General features: G+C 39.4%; 1 protein-coding gene across 3 annotated transcripts in view; it reads left to right on the plus strand.

The window, feature by feature from the left end:
* Positions 1 to 18,114, plus strand: part of NDRG1 (N-myc downstream regulated 1) — a 71,809-nt gene that overhangs the window by 42,840 nt on the left and 10,855 nt on the right. For 2 of the 3 annotated variants that reach the window (XM_068155494.1, XM_068155497.1), the window contains exons 2-7: positions 2,441 to 2,519; positions 5,285 to 5,320; positions 12,256 to 12,361; positions 14,029 to 14,149; positions 16,100 to 16,162; positions 17,776 to 17,836. In XM_068155494.1, coding sequence (XP_068011595.1) covers positions 2,457 to 2,519; positions 5,285 to 5,320; positions 12,256 to 12,361; positions 14,029 to 14,149; positions 16,100 to 16,162; positions 17,776 to 17,836 — 450 coding nt within the window. In that variant the 5' untranslated portion in view covers positions 2,441 to 2,456. Of the gene's footprint in view, positions 1 to 2,440; positions 2,520 to 5,284; positions 5,321 to 10,745; positions 10,868 to 12,255; positions 12,362 to 14,028; positions 14,150 to 16,099; positions 16,163 to 17,775; positions 17,837 to 18,114 lie in introns of those variants that run through there. The other variant, XM_068155496.1, reaches the window with a different exon arrangement.

An 18,114-nucleotide genomic window follows, 5' to 3' on the forward strand; every position in this document is an offset into this window, starting at 1 on the left:
TTGTAACTGATACCTGAGTGTGAGGTGGTGGGTATCCCCTTGGGTGAAGGTGGCTTGTCCTAAAGAGGAGAACCTGGGACCTCTGCTATGGCTGAATTGACCAATTGGAGTGAAATTGGAGTATTTTTCCAAGTTGGCAGCTTTACACTACTGCTTGCAGATATAAATGAACTTTGTCTTTTGAAGACTTCTGTGAGGCAAGTGCTTTGAAATGTGTATAAAGGAATGTTTGTGTGGTTATCTATTTAGGAGAGTTGTGCAGTTGCATTAGCTTTGAGCTACCCTGTCACATAAGGGGGGGAGCACAAAGCACCTATTTAGAGATAATAAAATTTGTGCTGAACATGGGATGGTACAAAATCACTTCCCCAACATCTTTCTCTTTGGAAAATAGAATGTTTTTTACAGTTCTGTCAGATAGTGGGGCTTTGTTTTCCAGCTCTCATGAACAAATAGCACGTTGTTGTGCTGCCTTATCATAAGGTTGTTTCTTGGTAGAAACGTTCCAGGTATTCCTGGTGCAGAGAAAGAAAAGCCAGAGCCTGGAAATGCCTGATCTGAAAACATTACAAAGCTCAAACATCTGGTATCTTTCCAGAAGTGAGAACCTGGTACACGATGGGCTTTTGTTCAGCAGACTTTATGGCGATCGTGTAATCTGCTGGTCAGCACTTCCTAGTGTTGGTTCTTTCGGAAACATAGAGCAACGACTTTGAACTATTATGAAAACAGGATTGTTTTTTAAGGCTATAAAAGGCATCCCTCTTGTTCTTTTTGATGCAGTTGTTTTGATCATTTGTAGTCAATGCTGCGAGTCCCTGAAAATCTGAAACTATCCCATGTAAACAACTTTCTTGCACAAACACTAGCTGTGGCTTTGTTCCCTGAGCCACTTCTTACTGGAAAATTGCAGGAGACATATCTTCTTACTGGAAAAATCTCTTGTCATTCGGGTTTCTTGCAGAATTAGGTGCAACATTAGGGTGCTATATCTGTAAAACAATAAAATAAAAAAAGGCATTTGAGTTAGGTGCAATTGCATGTAAATATTTTCAACTCCAAATATTGTAACAACATTGATTTCCCTCTCTGCCATGCACAGTTGCTCACTGTGTGGAATGACACATTGCACAGATGCCTGTAATTATGAAAATATGTAACTAAAATGTCACTTACAGTTGCTTAAATTTTTGGCAAGCTTGGGTTTTTTTTTTTTTGCTTGTTCTTTATGGATTAAAATCTGTAACAGGCAAAATTTGCTGGAAAACCTGGAGAAGAAGGGTAAATCACAGTCACTGCCAGGGAGATGAATCTGTCTTGACTTTTGACTGTTTAAGTATCTCTGATGCACTTTTGTAAATTTGCATTACAAATTACTGGCAATGGGGTCAGTTTTGTTCCTGTCCCCATGCCTCAGGTGGTGGGGTTAAATACTGATAAAACATTTCTCTAAGCTTAAAATCCCCAGTCTAATTTCTCAGGAGAATGAAAACATGCCACTCTTCTTTTTAACTGCCAGTTTGGACTGATAAAGTCACTGAACTGAGACACTCATTGGTGACACACTGCACCTGCAGCACAACCTGCTGCTCTGTCTGCCTCAGCAGTCACATCTTTCTGAGGTTTGGTTATATCCATGTTCCCATTTAAGCTTCCCACAGACAAGAACTGGGTGTTGTAGTGATGGGCCTTTTCTAGGACACAACAATCCTGTCCCTTACATTGACAGTTTTGAAAACAGCATTATTTCCTGCACTTTGTTGATATCCATGTAAAGGAATATCTGTTTACTTGGTACTGTGTGTTTGTCCAGATGAAGGAAGGTATTTCTGTCCTGAAGAACAGAGCACATCTTTCTGGGAGTAAAATGATGCTAATGAGTGTCCTGCTCAGTTTTCTCACAGTAAAGATCTGAGGGATGGAGAAGGAGCCTTCATAAAAAAACCCAAACCCAACCAAACCAAACCAAACAAACAAACCGCCAAACTAACAAACCCAAACAAATAAAAAACCACCAACCAACCAAGCCCCCTCCCACCTCCCCCCCAAAAAAGTTGTCATAGATAAGTATTCAAGCTGATTTCAGAAGGTGTTCTGTATAGATTTGTCTGTGCCTCCTGTCACCTGTGAAGTGCCAGTTTCCATGACTCTCTACCGGTCCCTTCCCTGCTTCCTTCAGCATTCCATGTTTGGAAGCTTCCAAACTTTTGTTTAATCTTGGAGCTATAATCTTTCTTTAGTCTCTTGTTGTGCAGGAGCATGTGTATAAATAAACCAGGGAAGCATTTTACAAGAGATTCATAATCTTGCAAAGGTCTTTTAAACTATAACCTGAGACAGTGGGTCATTCATAGGGGGATTGGGCAGAGCTGAACCTTTGTTGCTATATTTAATCTTTGATGAAAGATGAGAACAAAACTTTTTTTTTTCACCTTTGCAGATACCAGCTACTGACCATGTCAACAGAGTTCCAGGATGCTCACCTTGCAGAGGTGAAACCTCTGGTAGAGAAGGAAGAGGTAACCATTTTAAAACTTTTTAGAGTTTGCATGTTTTATTTCAGGATTGCTATTGGAACTGCACATGCATCCTTAGATTAGTTCTAACATACCATGTGGCAGGGACATGTCAGAGAAACTGGAGATGTAATGCATGGCTTGGGTTTTTTTTTAAATAATGCAAACCTGAACCTTAATCTTTTGCTGGTTTTTGCTCTTTGTTTTTTCTCTTCTCTAGTGATAATCTGGTGTTGACATATTTTTTTTTTCTGGGTATTGACAGCTCGGGCTATCTTCAGCTATTTTGTATGATACCAATTAGGCAATCTCCAGTGCATCCATCTGTATCTATAGACTTCTTAATGTGAAGATACATTTGTCAGCTGCCTTTCAAGGAGGCACAGAGAGAGCATTTACTTCTCCTCTGGGCAATTATGTGTCCAGAGGTATGACTGTGCCCCATCTAATCCTCTCTGGCTGCACTGAGCGGCGTTACATCCAAACTATGACCAGCTCTGCAGGCGACTTGGTATGCACAAGCCACAGCCTTTCCTCTGGGGCTGCAGTGGAGAAACATCCTACCCTCTTCTTTTGTTTAACCTTCTGGTACTTCTTTCCACTTGTTTTTTTTACCATTTTCTTAAAAAATCTACCCACAGCACCTGAGTTCAGTGGCTGCCTGACTCTTAAGTGGTAGCAATACTCTGTGCTTCAGTATGGTCATGGCAAGTAATTCAGTGTAACATGTGCAAGAACCTCTCAGCTTTCTTCTTGAATCAAAATGAATTTTATTCTTTTGCTTCCAGTGATGGTAATTCTTGACAATGATGTATGCAAACATCTTGGGTGTTTTTCTGGTTTTCTGCCCTGTGACTGCTCTGGCTCTTGCTTTCTTTTTCATTCCCTACCTCTTCTGTGTAAATACTTCAGCAAATCATTTCCACTTGTGACTGCAGTGAAATAGCTGGAGAAACTTTAAACACAGCTCCCTTGCCAAGGACACTGCTTGAAAGCAGGGCTTACTTGGATACCAGCACTCAAACAGATACCAGCACTCAAACACTTCAGTAACTAATACCCATTTTTAATGCCAATAATATTCAGTAGTAGCAAAACAAAGGAGATACTAAACACAAGTCCTGTGGGTACTGAAATGCCTTTACTTCAAAAATCAGAAAGACCTTAAAACACTGATTAACATCCTGGGTTTCTATAGCATGTGGATCAAAAGTTGGAATATTGACAATGAACCCTATATGCTTTTATTCAGGATGTTCCCTTAAGGTTTGTCCACATGGGGAAACTAGCACACAGTTTGATTTCCTCTGTGCCCATTCTTAACACAACTGAAGGAAGTTACTTAACATACTTTGAGAAAGTGGAAAAGATTGCCCTGAGGATATTAAGGGATACTAAAGACACTAACAGTGGAGCTGGTGTTGAGTGATGCACTCTGAAGTCACATCCTAGCTTGTTGTGCTTAGGTTTCTTATAGAGCTGTAGTCTTTGTTCCTGAACAGTAATGAGCCTCATTTCATGTGCTTAGTTATATGGATGCCACATATATTTGTTGTTTTCAGCTCTAGGCCCCACTTGAACAACAGCATATGAAACTAGCTATATTTAAAAGATCATGAGACTTACATATATATGTGTATATATAGTATATATATGTATATATTATATATACGCACATATATATACTATATATGTATATATTATGTATAGTAAGATTAAATCCCAGCATATGGTCTAAAGCTAAGGCTGTGTAAAACGACTCCCACAAGCTCAGTCAGCTCTTTAAAGATCACAGCTCTAGAATCTTGTCATAATTATGAGCTGGACTGCAGTTCTTTGAGATCCATCATCTGAGATGATATTGCCCAAGATAACAGCTGTATTGTTTCTGACATCTCCCATCCTTAATTTGCCTGGGCTTCTGGAACTGGGTGACCTCCTTGCCCATATTCTAAGCTTTCCATTTTATCTCAATACTTTTCTCAAGCTTTGGCTTCCTGCCCTACTCTGCAGCATAAAAAGTGCTGGCTTGATTGGAATTCACTCTTGTTCTCAGCCCTCCAATGGAAATAGGAGTTTGACTTCTTCCTTGTCTTTTAATAAAAGGAGACAACTGAAAGGCATTTCTTCTTTTGAAGTTATAGTCTTATTAGTGTATTGGAGGTGGGGAGGATATACCCTAACTCCTTTTCTGGTGTAGGTCCTTGACAGTTGTAGGAGATTATCAATAACAGCAATGGCTGGTCACAGGCTGGAAATGACCTCTGTGTCCACCCAGCCTGCCAAACATAACAAGACCTAGGTTAAAACCTTTCTCATCTTCCATATCATGTAACCAATCCTGGTAATGACTGCTTAGCTGAGTTGCAAGTGCTCAGTGCATGCTTGAACAACAGCTTACCATCCCAGATGAGACTGAGGTGGGTTGTTGAGTGTCCCATGGCTACAATGAGCAAAGGAGGGAAGTTTAGTGTTTTATTGCTCCGATTTGTCTGGTGATTTCACAATAGCTGTAGATGTACCAGCTTTTTTGGTTGATTTTGCTGGTCTATAATCTACCCTTTTACTGCTTTCATTTTCTCTGTGAAGATTAGTAGGGAAAATCTCCTGAGTGAATTCCATTGTTTAACAAGAGAGCTTTCATTGAATGAAGGGATGGAACATAGCTCTTAGCTGCAGACCCCGAGGGGTTAGGGCACACCTTTCTCAGCGCAGGTTGCTGTAGCTGCAAAAGTTACCTGCATTAATGCTTTCAAATCTCTTCACAGGCTATTACTCGCCTCCTTCCAGACTTCGATGTTCAGGTAAGCAAAGCTATTACCTTTTTTAATTTTCTAATATATATATTTTTTTTAATTAAAGGGAAAAGTGAACTGAGATTTGAGAAAACATCAAAATGTGATCAGAAATGCCAGAAATAGTTACTGTGGGAAAGGGGTCTGAATAGGGCTCTGATCTAAAGGGGACTGCAGGAGGTCTTTTCAGAGTGAAGCTGAGAAAGTTTCATCCAAACAGGGTGGCTGGGTTACAAACAGTTCTATTCTTGCTAAGAGAATGAGATACTTCAGCAGTGGTGGTGAACGCAAAACATTCCCCTCCCACATGGATACATGCTTTCTCTGATTAATTTGCTTTCTTTAGCCGTGTGCATGAATTTCCTCAGAGGAAATGTCCCTCTTGATGTAACACAGTTATGCCATTGAAAGTCTCCAAAACATTCCTGACGCCTGTGGAGCAGTGGAAGGCACTAAGCAATCAGTTTTGCCCATAAGAAGAGTGACGAGAGTTTCCATGTATTTATGTACAGCCAAACATAATTCACACCACTGGGTCAGATGGTGGCTTTCCACTTGTCCCCTGTCAGGCATTTGAGAGGTAACTTTTATAACTCTCTTAGTATTATTTTATCACCATTTGGACTTCTGACTGAGGAGTTTGTCCTTACTGCTTCTTAAGCTGAGACTAAGGAAATACATGGCTGTTGGTGTCAGGCTGGGTTAAGCTGGAAGGGATACTGGGAAGCTTGTACGTACCTCAACAAAGAATGAACAGTGAATTCCCATTTCTGAGTACAAGGAGTCTCGTTGCATGTTTTATTTTTGCCAAGGGGTGTAGGAAGGGAGTTCAGTTGTGGAAAGTTGTTAATTTATTCTAGCCTTTTGAATCTTCAGGTGGAGATCCATGAAGAAAATAACTCTTCTGTACTTTGTGGCATGTCACTTATTTACACTAGTCTATATTTTTATTCAGTGTTGTGCAAATTTGTTAAAAATCCAGCACAAACTCATCAGTCTTTTCCCTGGAAACTAAGAGAGACAGTTACCTCAAATACCTTTACCATCTTTCGGTGGCTTTTACTTCTATAGCAAAACTGTAGTTTACAGTAATCCTGCATCCTCCCCTTCATCCTTTCCAATGATAAAATCCACTGCCTAAAGTCTTAATAAACGTAAGTTTGAGGTTGTCACCATGTGATTTCCTTCAGGGCTGTGCACAGCATAGGAGAAGCTTTCTGTTTGGGTCCAGATTGATCACTTGGTCTAAATAAATCTGAATCCCAGATTAAGTCTGCTAACAGGAATAAGGCAGTATTTTGATTAAGAATCCAGAAGTGACCCATATTTCATTTCTATTCTTGGAATAAATTTGCTTGGTTTGTAAACCATGTACATATATATAGATTTTAGCTTGCAAGATCAAATTCTCTAAGCCTTTTTTGTGTGTTTTTTTTTTTATTGTTGTTGTTGTTCTTGTTTAGGTTTGGTTCACCCCCCCCCCGCCATGTTTTGGATTAACTGTCACTAATCCAGAGCAATGGTTCTTGTCATTTAGCCCTGTTCTGCCAGCTCTTGCTTTTTTAATGATCTTTCTTTGTCAGAGTTTAATCTTTGGTTGTTCTAGTTCAGGAAGGAAAAACATGAAAGAACATTCTCAATCTGTTAAGAGCTGTTACTGCAAAGATGGCTTAGATTTTGTTCTTAAAACGACAACTAACCTATCTATGTGTCTTTAAGTTTTTCTGTGGCTGATTTATGAAAGAGGTGATTTAAAGGTGTTAGGAGAAACTCTAGTGCTTAATTCATGTGTGGCCCTGGAGGATGCAGGTCACTCAGGACTGACACCAAAGCTCATGTGCTCTTTAATGAGCTACCTGTCCCATGGGCCATACTTAGGAGGAGAATGGACCTGACCAGGGAAGGAAATGTGCAGCAGCTGACAAGATAGAGCTTTGTATTTAGTGCCTGCGTGGCCTGATGTGACCATCCACCACAGCTCCTTGCAACTTTGTCCTTTGAGAACAAGTTACACAGTGTTCGGTTAATAACTCTTTCTACCCCTAGTGAATAGTGGTGTCTGCCTGTGAGGTGTTTTGATTCCAGTATTAAATTTTAGTTAGTTATTCAGATTTGGAAAGAAATAGACTTTTATTTCACATGGTGGTTTAGACTGACTTAAGTTAAATGTACTTTTCCATTTTTGAAGTAAGCTTCTGTATAATGCAGTGTCACCGACTGAAAGCACACATTGCAGGACATGTGTGCAGTTATTCACCGGAGGAAAGGTTTTGTGAAGTTACCATAACAGCAAAAACAAGAGATGGAAGAACCGACAGCTCTGAGCTTCCTCAAATCAGCACCATATGTCTGAAAACTTAAGTGAAGGTCCCCTGCCTCCCAAGAAAAAGAGAATTCCTGGCCAAACCTGTTTTACTACAATTAATGATAAGCTGGTGCAGGGCAGTGTGCCCTGAGCTGCTTTAAGCTGGCTTAATGCCAAACACATTTTAATTGTATTTCCAGTTTGATGTATTTACCTATTCCCTAGCTTGGTAACATTAGGGGCAGTGGAGACCTGGCTCCTCACCGCAGTATATAATTCTCTTAGCTTGGTGTTTCAGGAGTGAGCAGTCCCTCAGGGGACTCCTTTCTCAATAACTCAGCAAAACTTCCCAAACAACATGCAAGAGCCATTTCTGCTTTCCCTCCTCCTGCCTGTGAGGGGAGAAGGAAAGAACTGCCTTGCAATGGGAGATAAGTCAGCTGGCCTTCACAGCACATTGAGGGGGCTTTCCGAACTGACAAGCTGGTGGATGCAGTTTAGGGTGTTACATGGATTTCATCCTCTTTCTAGGTGTCATTGTAGGCTATACTTCTGCAGAGCAGGTGTGATCCTGTGCTAATCAGACTAGGAAGAATCCCTTGGCAGAACTCTTGCAATAATCTTCAATTCTTATGTTACTGGCTTCAACCTTATCAGAGTCACTTAATTTTATGTCTATATTCATCATTCTTATTAATGTACTCAACTCAGAACCTGAATTGAGGAACCTATTTCAAATATTACTAATTTAAAATAGAAACCTTAGGGGAAAGAAGAAGGAAAAAAAACCAAAAAAGGAAAACATACTGTGAATTGAAATAACTTTCAGAGTAGAAAAAAATAAGGGGGAAAAAAGCTAAATATCTTCAGGGCAAAGGAGATTTGAAACTCAGCACAGCAATACCACATTAAGAGTTCAAATATTTTTGATCTTCCAAGATACAGAAAAAAGAAGAGTGAAAAATAGTGTATGCAGTTATTAGTGTATTTAATTTCTTAAGCAGTATAAACTTAAAATATACTGTCTCCTAGTAATTTAAAAACAATTTTAATCCCCTTTAAAAGCTTTGAAGCTTTTCCCTCAGTCCTGAGGCAAGAGAAGAGAGGTATATTTAACAGGAATAATACTATTAATTAAATAAAAGCATGAGACAGTAATTGAGGATTAAATATATTTGAAAGCTTTAAAATAATCTTTATGGAACGCAATATTTTACTTTAAATATGGCATTTTTAATAAAATCTGCAATATATGTATGTGATTTTCCTTTTTAGATATCTAAACTGTTTTGGTTGCATATCTTGTACTTCAGAAAACAACTTGTTCTTAAACATGGTCCTTGATCCATGCCAGCTTTAGCCAGGGCAGAGAGGGAAAGGAATAAATGAGCTCTCCTCCATTACTGACATACAAATTGCAACCCCTTCCCCAACTTTAACCTCTATAAAATGTCAGAAAATGTCACTTGATCCAAAAATAAAATCTCCTTTAGAGTGGATCAGCTCCTTCAGACTAAGATAGCCTCTCCCAAATTGCTTGTATTCCAAGCACTTTTGTGTGTGTGTGTATTTTTAGGGCACTAAGATAGGACTGCACCTCTGTTAAAGTGAGATGTGAACAGATGGTGTGTTTGTCTTTATCCTTCTATCGGATTAGTGTACCTTGGATTTTTTTCCAAGATAGTATTTTAATACAAATCAGTTGGTGAAGAGCCTCTTACTATAACGTTGATGTTGATTGGGATGTGCTGCCATCTGTTTTCAGTGCTCTGCATTTTGAAAACATCCATCCCTACATCACGTAGACAAATCTCTTGATCTTTAATAGGATCAATAGGGATACGAAGTTGTTGGTTTGATGTCGCTGAAGAAACTGATTTGAATTTATTGGGTTTTAGGAGCATCTTTTAGTTAAACGCCATTAAGAATTCTCCCTAATGGAAAATAGCACAACTTTCTTGAATTAGGGGAATCTTCCTGCGAAGATAATGGGGAATTAAAGCAATTGTTAAACTGACTGTGATTTATGGCAGTAATTAGGAGTGTGCTTGCCTGTCATCTCTGAGCTATTTTTAGTTGACACTGAGTTTGAACTAGGCTCAGTCTTCCAGTTCCAGAAGAATTAGCTGTGGAGGTCAGAAGGCTGTGCAGGTTCAAGGGTCTAGGTTCATCTACCATGAGTAGATTTTCTTTCATGCACAAATACAGAAGATCCCAAATGTTGAAAGGTGGTCCCTCCTAGGAAAACACATTCTAGATTTTCAGTGCTATTTCTGGGAGGACCAAACAATAACAATCTGATAATATGAAATGCCTAATAGTCTATAGCTGCAGAGGAAATAATTCCTATATATTCCACACTCAGTGGGAGGTGGGTTATACAATATCACTTACTTTCTTACTGGTGTTAAGGTTGCCCAACCATTGATTTTTATGCTTTGTAGTAAAAATTATTGAAGCACAGAAGGAAGTTACAATGGAAAATAGTAATTTCTGTTATTATTATTTTTGGGATCTATTACTACTACAAGCCTCTTCTGGAGTACCGTACAGTGAATATATCTACATTACCCTATTTTCTGCCAAAATTGACACTTACAGTGACCTTAGTGTGACTGATGTGTAAATACTGCAGACTAAATGTTGCTAATCTACTTTGGAAAATACTAGATTTCAAACATTTAAAGTCTCCGGTTTCGTTGTGCAGAATCATTCGGATTTGCGCTAATTCTTTGAAGACTTTTTTGTTCTTACTGGAAACTTTAACACTGGCTTGTAGAAAAGAACTTCCTTCTGATTTAATTGAGAGTAAGTTTAGAGTGGTCTAGCGCTTGAGACAGCAAAACCTGAAATCCGTGTAAATTTATCAAAACCTGATAGAAACGGCAGCAGGAAAGGCTGTACTAATTCCCAGGTTTGAAATTTGGCACTTTGTATGTTATGTGCCAGACACTTAGTTAATCTTTGATGTCTGAGCTCTATTGAGTAAGTACTTCTCCTGGTCAAACCTGACTCAAATCCTATTTAAGAATGACATCCTTGTGAATTAGTCTGTTTTGGTTTTTCTAGCCAGGCATTATGGGAGTCATAAGCCTATGCAGGATAGCAGCTTGTCTATATAACCCAGTTTCCTACTTGAGTGAAGTAGAAACTAGCTGCTGTCCTCAGTCTGGCTTGCTGGATTTATCACCCTGTTTTGCCTAAGGATGGTGTTGGATATGGAAGATACAGCTTACCTGTTAAATAATGCAGTGAGTATGCAGAGGAGTGAATTTCTAAGAAAACATAAAAGCTGGAAATTAATGCTTGAGTGGCATATAGCAACGAATGCTCAACTTTCTCAGTGTGCAAGGAGGGGATGAATCTTGATTTATTGCTGTAATTGTAACTTAAAACTGATATAAATGTGTAACTGCAAAGAAAATAGGTGAAATGTGGAATGGTGTTGCCTAGCATCCTTACTTTCAACAAAATGTGTGGTGTATTCCATGTATGAAATTAAGGAGTTGAGATTCAGGCCACAGCTTACTACTTCTGATCCCTTAAGAGCTCTTAGGCTTTGCTTTGTAAAGGTTTTCTTAAAGGCTGTACTTCCCTGATTTCTATGGCATAACTTTTAATGGATTTGAATTTCACTTGGGCTATGCCTCTGGGCATGACTGCACAGAGCAAGTCCAGCAAGTCCTGCAGCAGCACTGTACAGAATGGCATAGGTATCTGTGTCCTGAATAGGAAATGAAGCATTCTAGTTAAATCCTAAGGCTGGCTGCTAACTGTATACTACCTTCACTGTTATGTGAGAGAAATAGTACTGTAAATAAGTGACACAGTTAACTGCTGTGTTGTGATTCTCTTTACACATGTTGGCAAAATAACAAGTTGTGTATACCCATTTGAAGTTCAAGTATGAAAGAAACAAAAAACCTGTTCCATGTATTGTGGGTGTTACTATAAGTCACATTCAACTTACGGAGACATCCAATAAATAAAAGATGGTGCTGAGGGAGACTTTGATTTGATCATAAAGCTTTGAGATCAATAAACAACATCAGCTCCTCTTATGTCAAATAATGGCAGTATGCTTCTTATCGTTGTTTCTCTGATGGTTACTGCAACAATGTTGTGGATATGTTGCTCTATATCATACTTCACAGTTAGCTTTGTGTTCTGGGTTATACGTAGCAAGCCATGAAGCTAACAAATTTGGTTATCATGCTCACTGGGGAAAGAACAAAAGCATATTATCTTGGCAACTTGTGCTTTTTCAAATGTCCACAGTCATAGCTAGAAACTATTGGTACTTTAGAAGTCATTGCATTGAACTGCTTTCATTTATTTATTTAGTTTTCTTTCACTGCCAACTATTTGTTCAGCTCTGGTTAGAGGTAGCAGTTGAAGTGCTACTGTAGTCTACTCTAAACTGGAGTAGGTGATGGACAAATGTAAAATGTTTTCAGGGAGCCCACACTGTGGAGGGGAATGGGTGCATTAGCAAGGGAATTGTGAAGGTCCCTGGGGTTACAGGCAGACTCTGTGATGCGGCAGGACCTCTGCTCATGGTAACAAAGAGGTTGCTGCGGCTGGTGTTTGGTGGAGCACTTGGAGAAGCCTCTAACAGACTCCTTCTGTTTTTTCCCAGGAGCAAGATGTGGAGACTGTGCATGGCTCAGTCCATGTCACCATGTGTGGGACACCCAGAGGGAACCGGCCAGCTATCCTCACCTACCATGACATTGGGCTGAATCGTAAGTAGACTTTTTATTTAATAGCACAGGTGTGGCTTAGCTTCTAATGCTGCTGCTGCTGCAGAAGTAGAGAAATGTTTTGGTTGAAAAGACCTTTATAATCATTGAGTCCAACTGTTATCTAACTTTACCAAGTCTGGTGCTAAACTGTGTAGTAAAAGGTGGGAAAATGCTGATATTTAGGAAACCTTTCCGAGGTCCTTGCTCATTTATGCGCATTGAAATCTGTTAGATGGTACCTAACTCCTATTTTACAGCAAGTTTAATTCTCTTTTTTTTCTTCTGTTTTTCATCCTCTTGAACTAAATCATTGGAACATTTCACTTAAAGGAGCAAAAGATCTCTGTTAGCTCATAGTGACCAACTATAAATGTTGTAAAAACATCTGCAGGGTATGAATGAGGGTATGCCAACAGGGTCAAGAACAACATTGCTGGTGCTTTGTCTTAAGTTTGGGTTTGACAACCAGTCTTATACACCTTTGGGTTTATATGAATTGCATGTCAAATCAGGATGGCAAAATGAATTCTGCCATTCTGTCCTTAGGCGGTATTAAGAAAATAACTTTGATAAATGCCTTTTATCTTACCTGTCATATCCGAGAACATAACGACCTAACAGGGTCTAATTTGGTTTTAGTCAGCAGTACTGTTTGCTTCACACAATTACTGTTTCTTAATCAGTTGTCAATATTTACATTGAAAAACACCCCCAGGTCTTTAAAGTCTGGCTATTGATGGGTGGGTGGATATTACTCATAAGAAAACATTCTATTTCCTTGCCTGGTTTTTGTGGATCTGCCTTAGTTTATTTTGTGTTTTAAGTGGATTGGGACAGAGCTTAATCTGGATTTCATTTTTTAATAAGATTTTTTTCTTTCTAGAGAATGTACATTGTAGTGTGGAGACATTCAGAAACACAGAGAGAATATTGAACTATTTTCTAGGCATCTCAGCAAAGGTGCTACAGAATTCATGCTTTCCAGTCTAGGAGGAAAATATGCTAAACCTCTCTCCACATTAATATTACTTGAAAATCAGAAATTGAATCACCTCAAAACTCGGAGCTGACAGCACTGAGTATCCCAGAAGGACACTTTTATCTTGAGCTGCCTTCAGAAGCTGATCATATAAAACAGATATTGTAAAATTTATACAAAAGCAGAAGTCACAATCTCAGCCTGGGATATTTTTTTCCTTCTTTTATTTTTTTTTGCTTGGTTGCTTTTTTTGGTTGTTTTTTGACACACAAAAAGATAGGATGAGAAAATGGATTGTTTTGTCTAAGCTAAAACCTGGGATGAGTACTCTTGACTTCATTGTGTTAGTATTTTAATGCTGAATATAGAACAATATTTTGAGATTTTGGTGTACCAAGCAAATACTTCTGGCAGGTGCAAAAGTAACATGGATAAATCTTAGCTGACCATGAGGAAGGAGTTGTTTAGGGATTTTCATTTCAGGAATTAAAGCAAATTGGCACAGGTTGCTTTGTAGAAGGGCTTAGAAATAAAGGACTGCCACTTTTCCCAGCCTATAACACATCTTACTTGATTAGACCAACTTTTCACTAACCTGTGGGACAAGTTAATAAATGATTTTATTATAGCTGCATACTTACTATTTTCCCTCAGCATAATTATTCCATATTTTCTTTTCCTTCTGAAGATAAAACTTGCTTCAATCCTCTCTTCAACTTTGAGGATATGCAGGAAATCACCCAGCACTTTGCAGTCTGCCATGTGGATGCACCTGGACAGCAGGATGGAGCACCATCTTTCCAAGCTGGGTGAGTTGCCAGGGAAACAGTTATCTTCTTTCTTGAAAAAAGGAATCTTGATCTGCTGTTTAGTTAAAGCACTTGCAGCAAACACAGTAGTTGGCTTTTTAACTTAAATCCTGATGCCCTGTTTCTAAGATACTGCATCTGTGGGAGCTCTGTTGTGTTGTGCCAGTTCACAGTGAACTTTGAGGCTGTAATTTTGTATTTTCACTCTGATAACTTGACTGGTTGTGAAGCAGTTCCTTGGCAGATGTCTATATCTGTACATTTAAATATTGAGTTACTCTTTTGTAATGACATTGTGAATACCAACAAAACTGTCACTGTAGACAAGATTGTCATTAGCAATTATATAATGTACTTCTGAAACCCATGGTTTTTATGAAATGGCAGCATGGTAGATGTTGATAAGCAGACATTATAACCTACCTGGGAAAACCAAGTCATTAGGCAGTAGCAAAGTGATGTGCCCCCACAGAATAACATAGATAGCTGCATACTCCTGACTGTGATCTATATTATGATGCTGCAGCTCTTGGAAACCTGGAGTAACTTGTGTCTTTGCGAAAATGCTTGGCCCAGTTAGTTCAAATGAATCAAGTTTACCTTAACATGCCACTTAGATAGGAATTAGCTTGGTTGAGGAAGGGAGCAACCAGAATGTCAAGGGGAGGGCACAAGGCAAGGAACAGTTGTTCTGTAAGAACGATGTATTAAGGAGCTTATATGTACCCAGTCTATTTCCCTTCTTAATTTTTAAGCTGGTCTGATGCTGTGAGGGTCATGATGGGCCAGGTTCTCAGATAGTGTTAACTGGCCTGGTTGTCAACCAGCTATTTCAGTCACACACCCCCTTTGCATTTATTTGAATCAAGAGCTTTTAAGTGTCTTAACCCTCACGTCCTGAACAGACATTAACACTTGGAAGTTGTCAGTTGCGTAGGGCAACCATCGTAGTCTATGTTAGTAAAGAGTGCTGCTTAGTAGCATCAGGATGACAACACAAGAAGCTGTATTATTGCTTCCAGTCCTCCAGCTGGCAGACTGACATGCCTAAGTTAAAAGTCACTGCCAATGTGTTGACACAGGCTTTCGTCATGACAAGGTTTAGTTTCCCAACAAGAAAGTGTAAGAAAATAACTTGAAGTAGTTCTACGCTGCTTGAGGTTTAGGGTTTTTTTTGTTTGTTTGTTTTGTGGGTTTCCTTTTTTTCTTTTCTTTAGTTTTTTTGGTTGTTGTTGGTGGGGTTTTTTGTTTTGTTTTGTGATGTGCTCTGTTTTGGTTTTTTGTTTTTTTTTCTTCTTTGTTTTATTTTGGAGGCTAAATTAGAGAAGCATTAGGTGTAGTCCTGATGAGAAGCAGAGATTTTAATACATTCTAGGCAGATGCTCTCTAGCAACTTCAGGTGGATTTTCCATGTACTGATCAGTTGAGTTTTTGTGCAGAATTTTCTTCCCTCACAAGTTTTGCTCTGGAGAGGACCAGAGCATTGACAGCTGTTGTTATTGAATTTCCTCAGCAGCTTCATAGCCCTTCCTATGGCTAATTTTACCTATCAATATTAATAGAAATTTATCCTCATTTTATAGCTGTGGAAACCTGTGTGCCTCTGAGAACATGCATGCAAATTATTTGCCACAGGCCTAGACCTCATTGCTGTAGTCTGTGGTCCTGCAACACAGGGACACTTTTTTGTGGTGGACCAAGTGCAAGTCTGGTGAATGTGGTTGACAACTTGCCTCCCAAGTTCAAAAATTTTCCTAAGTTTTAATTGTTAACTTTTCTTGGAAGCAACTCATTATGGTCTGTTTTGCTTTCAGCCAAACCATCATTCTGTAACTCACAGTCAATGAGCATATTTGATATTAAATCCACAGCGATGACAGTGTCTCTAAATAACCCAGTCTACTCTACTGAACATGGTGGAGTAACTCCATAAACACATATATGTTGTAGGTACATGTATCCCTCCATGGATCAGCTGGCTGAAATGCTTCCTGGAATCCTGAAACAGTTTGGGTGAGTGCAGAATTATTTGTTTGCTTTCTTCATTCTTGTCTCTACACAGTGCACCAAAAGAGCAGATATTCTCCTCTGCTGCCCGTGGCACTTTGCTAGAATTACATTTGTGGCTGGGTTTTAATTCTTCAGTTCTACATTCATCACTTTTGCCTTCGTTTCTGAAAGAGCTTATTTTTTGGCCTTTTCTTAAATATCTGTTTATTTTTAAACAGGAAGCAAGTATGAGTGAAATCCCATGTGCCTAATTTAGGGGCTTCCTCCAGTATTTTCTCTGCGTCACCCTCACAGGGGCAGGGCACAGATAATCTGTTCTTACCACTGTGACAACCCATGTTTTCCTGTGTGGTTAGCAGAGAAAAACACATGGTCCTATCTGAAGACATGTCCTGTTTCATTTCTGTGGCTTGATTGTCTTAAGGGGGTCAGTCCAACCTCCTTAAGCCTCTAATACCTAATGAAGATGCCAGGTTGCTGATGTTGAAGGATCTAGTACCTCTGCTGTTGCCTACAAATTTGGATGTGTGTATTCTTTACTTAAAGCTTAACTTCAATAGATGCTGTAGATTAGAAAGGTACCTTCTCTGTGGAGTTGGTGCTCCTGGTACACAATGTAGAGTACAAGTAGGCACATTCAAGGCGTTTCTACACGAAGCAGAGAAAACCTGGCCTTCAGGGTCAGGCAGCTTTGGAGGACAGACAGGCTGGACTGCTGGCAAGGGTTTTATTCTCAGAGCAGTACCCCAATTTAGACATTGTTCAGTTGTTGTAACCAGCTGGTACAGTACCTTGAACCAGTTTACCTCACTACTTTCTTAAAAGAGATATGTTTTTTGAAATGCCTAATATAAGGCACAGAGTTGCCAGTTCTGCTCTTGCACTGAAAAAAACACTGTCATTGTGTCAGTACCTTGAAAGTCAATTAAATTGGAATGTACTTACAAAACCATGATTTAACGTTGTTAGCAAGAATGAAAACTACCCTCAGATATTTTTCTAAAAGCATTGTGTAACCTGTTTTTCAGAGTGGTTTTGTCTAGTCTTTCCTTCCAGTATTTTCGGAGGCCTTGAAGGCAATACTTTAAAACCAGTTTCAGTTAATGCAAATATTTGGTTTGTCTCTGCCCTGTTTGGTTATGAAGTTTAAACTTTATCACCCCAGTAGCTGGATAGCACTAGAGGATTTTCTGCCAGTCCTGTTAGAGAGAAATTAGCATCCCAGTTAGTACTGGGAAGGACAGGGAGAGCCTGGGGAGGAGGGGTCTTTGTATGTAGGCTGAAGATTTCAGGATCATATCTTAGAAGCTTTCTAGCATAGACTAACCATTTCCTTCCAGGGTCAGAACAATGCTATGGTTGCTCAGTGTATTTACTTAAAGATAAGCAAGTCACTGCTGCTTTGCAAGGCGTGAGGACAGTCTACCAAAACCAAACCAGCTGCTATGTTGAGCTCCTTACTGAGGCCAGTGGCATTGCTGAGGGTCCATGATTTGCCCGAGGTGCAACTGATTTCTGTAGATACAGGCTGGCATGTGAAAGAGGAAGGCTGCTGTTGTGGGTTGGTTTCTTTTCAACGCTCACTCATTTGCCTCTTCCCTTTTATTGCTATGCAGGCTGAAGACCATAATAGGAATGGGAACTGGAGCCGGTGCCTACATCTTAACCAGATTTGCTGTAAGTTTTGTGGAACTTCTCTAAAGCCTGAACCTCATTTCCCTGATGTGCTGTCACCCCTCTAGTGTGCACAGAGAATTCCTGCTCTGCCACGCCCATTTAAGTAAGCAGTTAGGCTTTTAAGTGAAATACCACAATCTGCGGGATAGCTCATCCAGAAGACCTAGATTTTCCATTTTAAGTCCTGGGCTCTTCCCAGTTAATTTGCAGAAGGTTATTTTAATGGGAGTTCTCTATTTAAACTGAGGGTGGAGAAGAAGTTAAATCTTAATGTTCTC

This window comes from Melanerpes formicivorus, unplaced genomic scaffold, assembly GCF_026170545.1.
Source record: "Melanerpes formicivorus ecotype bairdi unplaced genomic scaffold, bMelFor1.0.p_v2 SCAF_32, whole genome shotgun sequence".
Taxonomy (NCBI): Eukaryota; Metazoa; Chordata; class Aves; order Piciformes; family Picidae; genus Melanerpes; species Melanerpes formicivorus.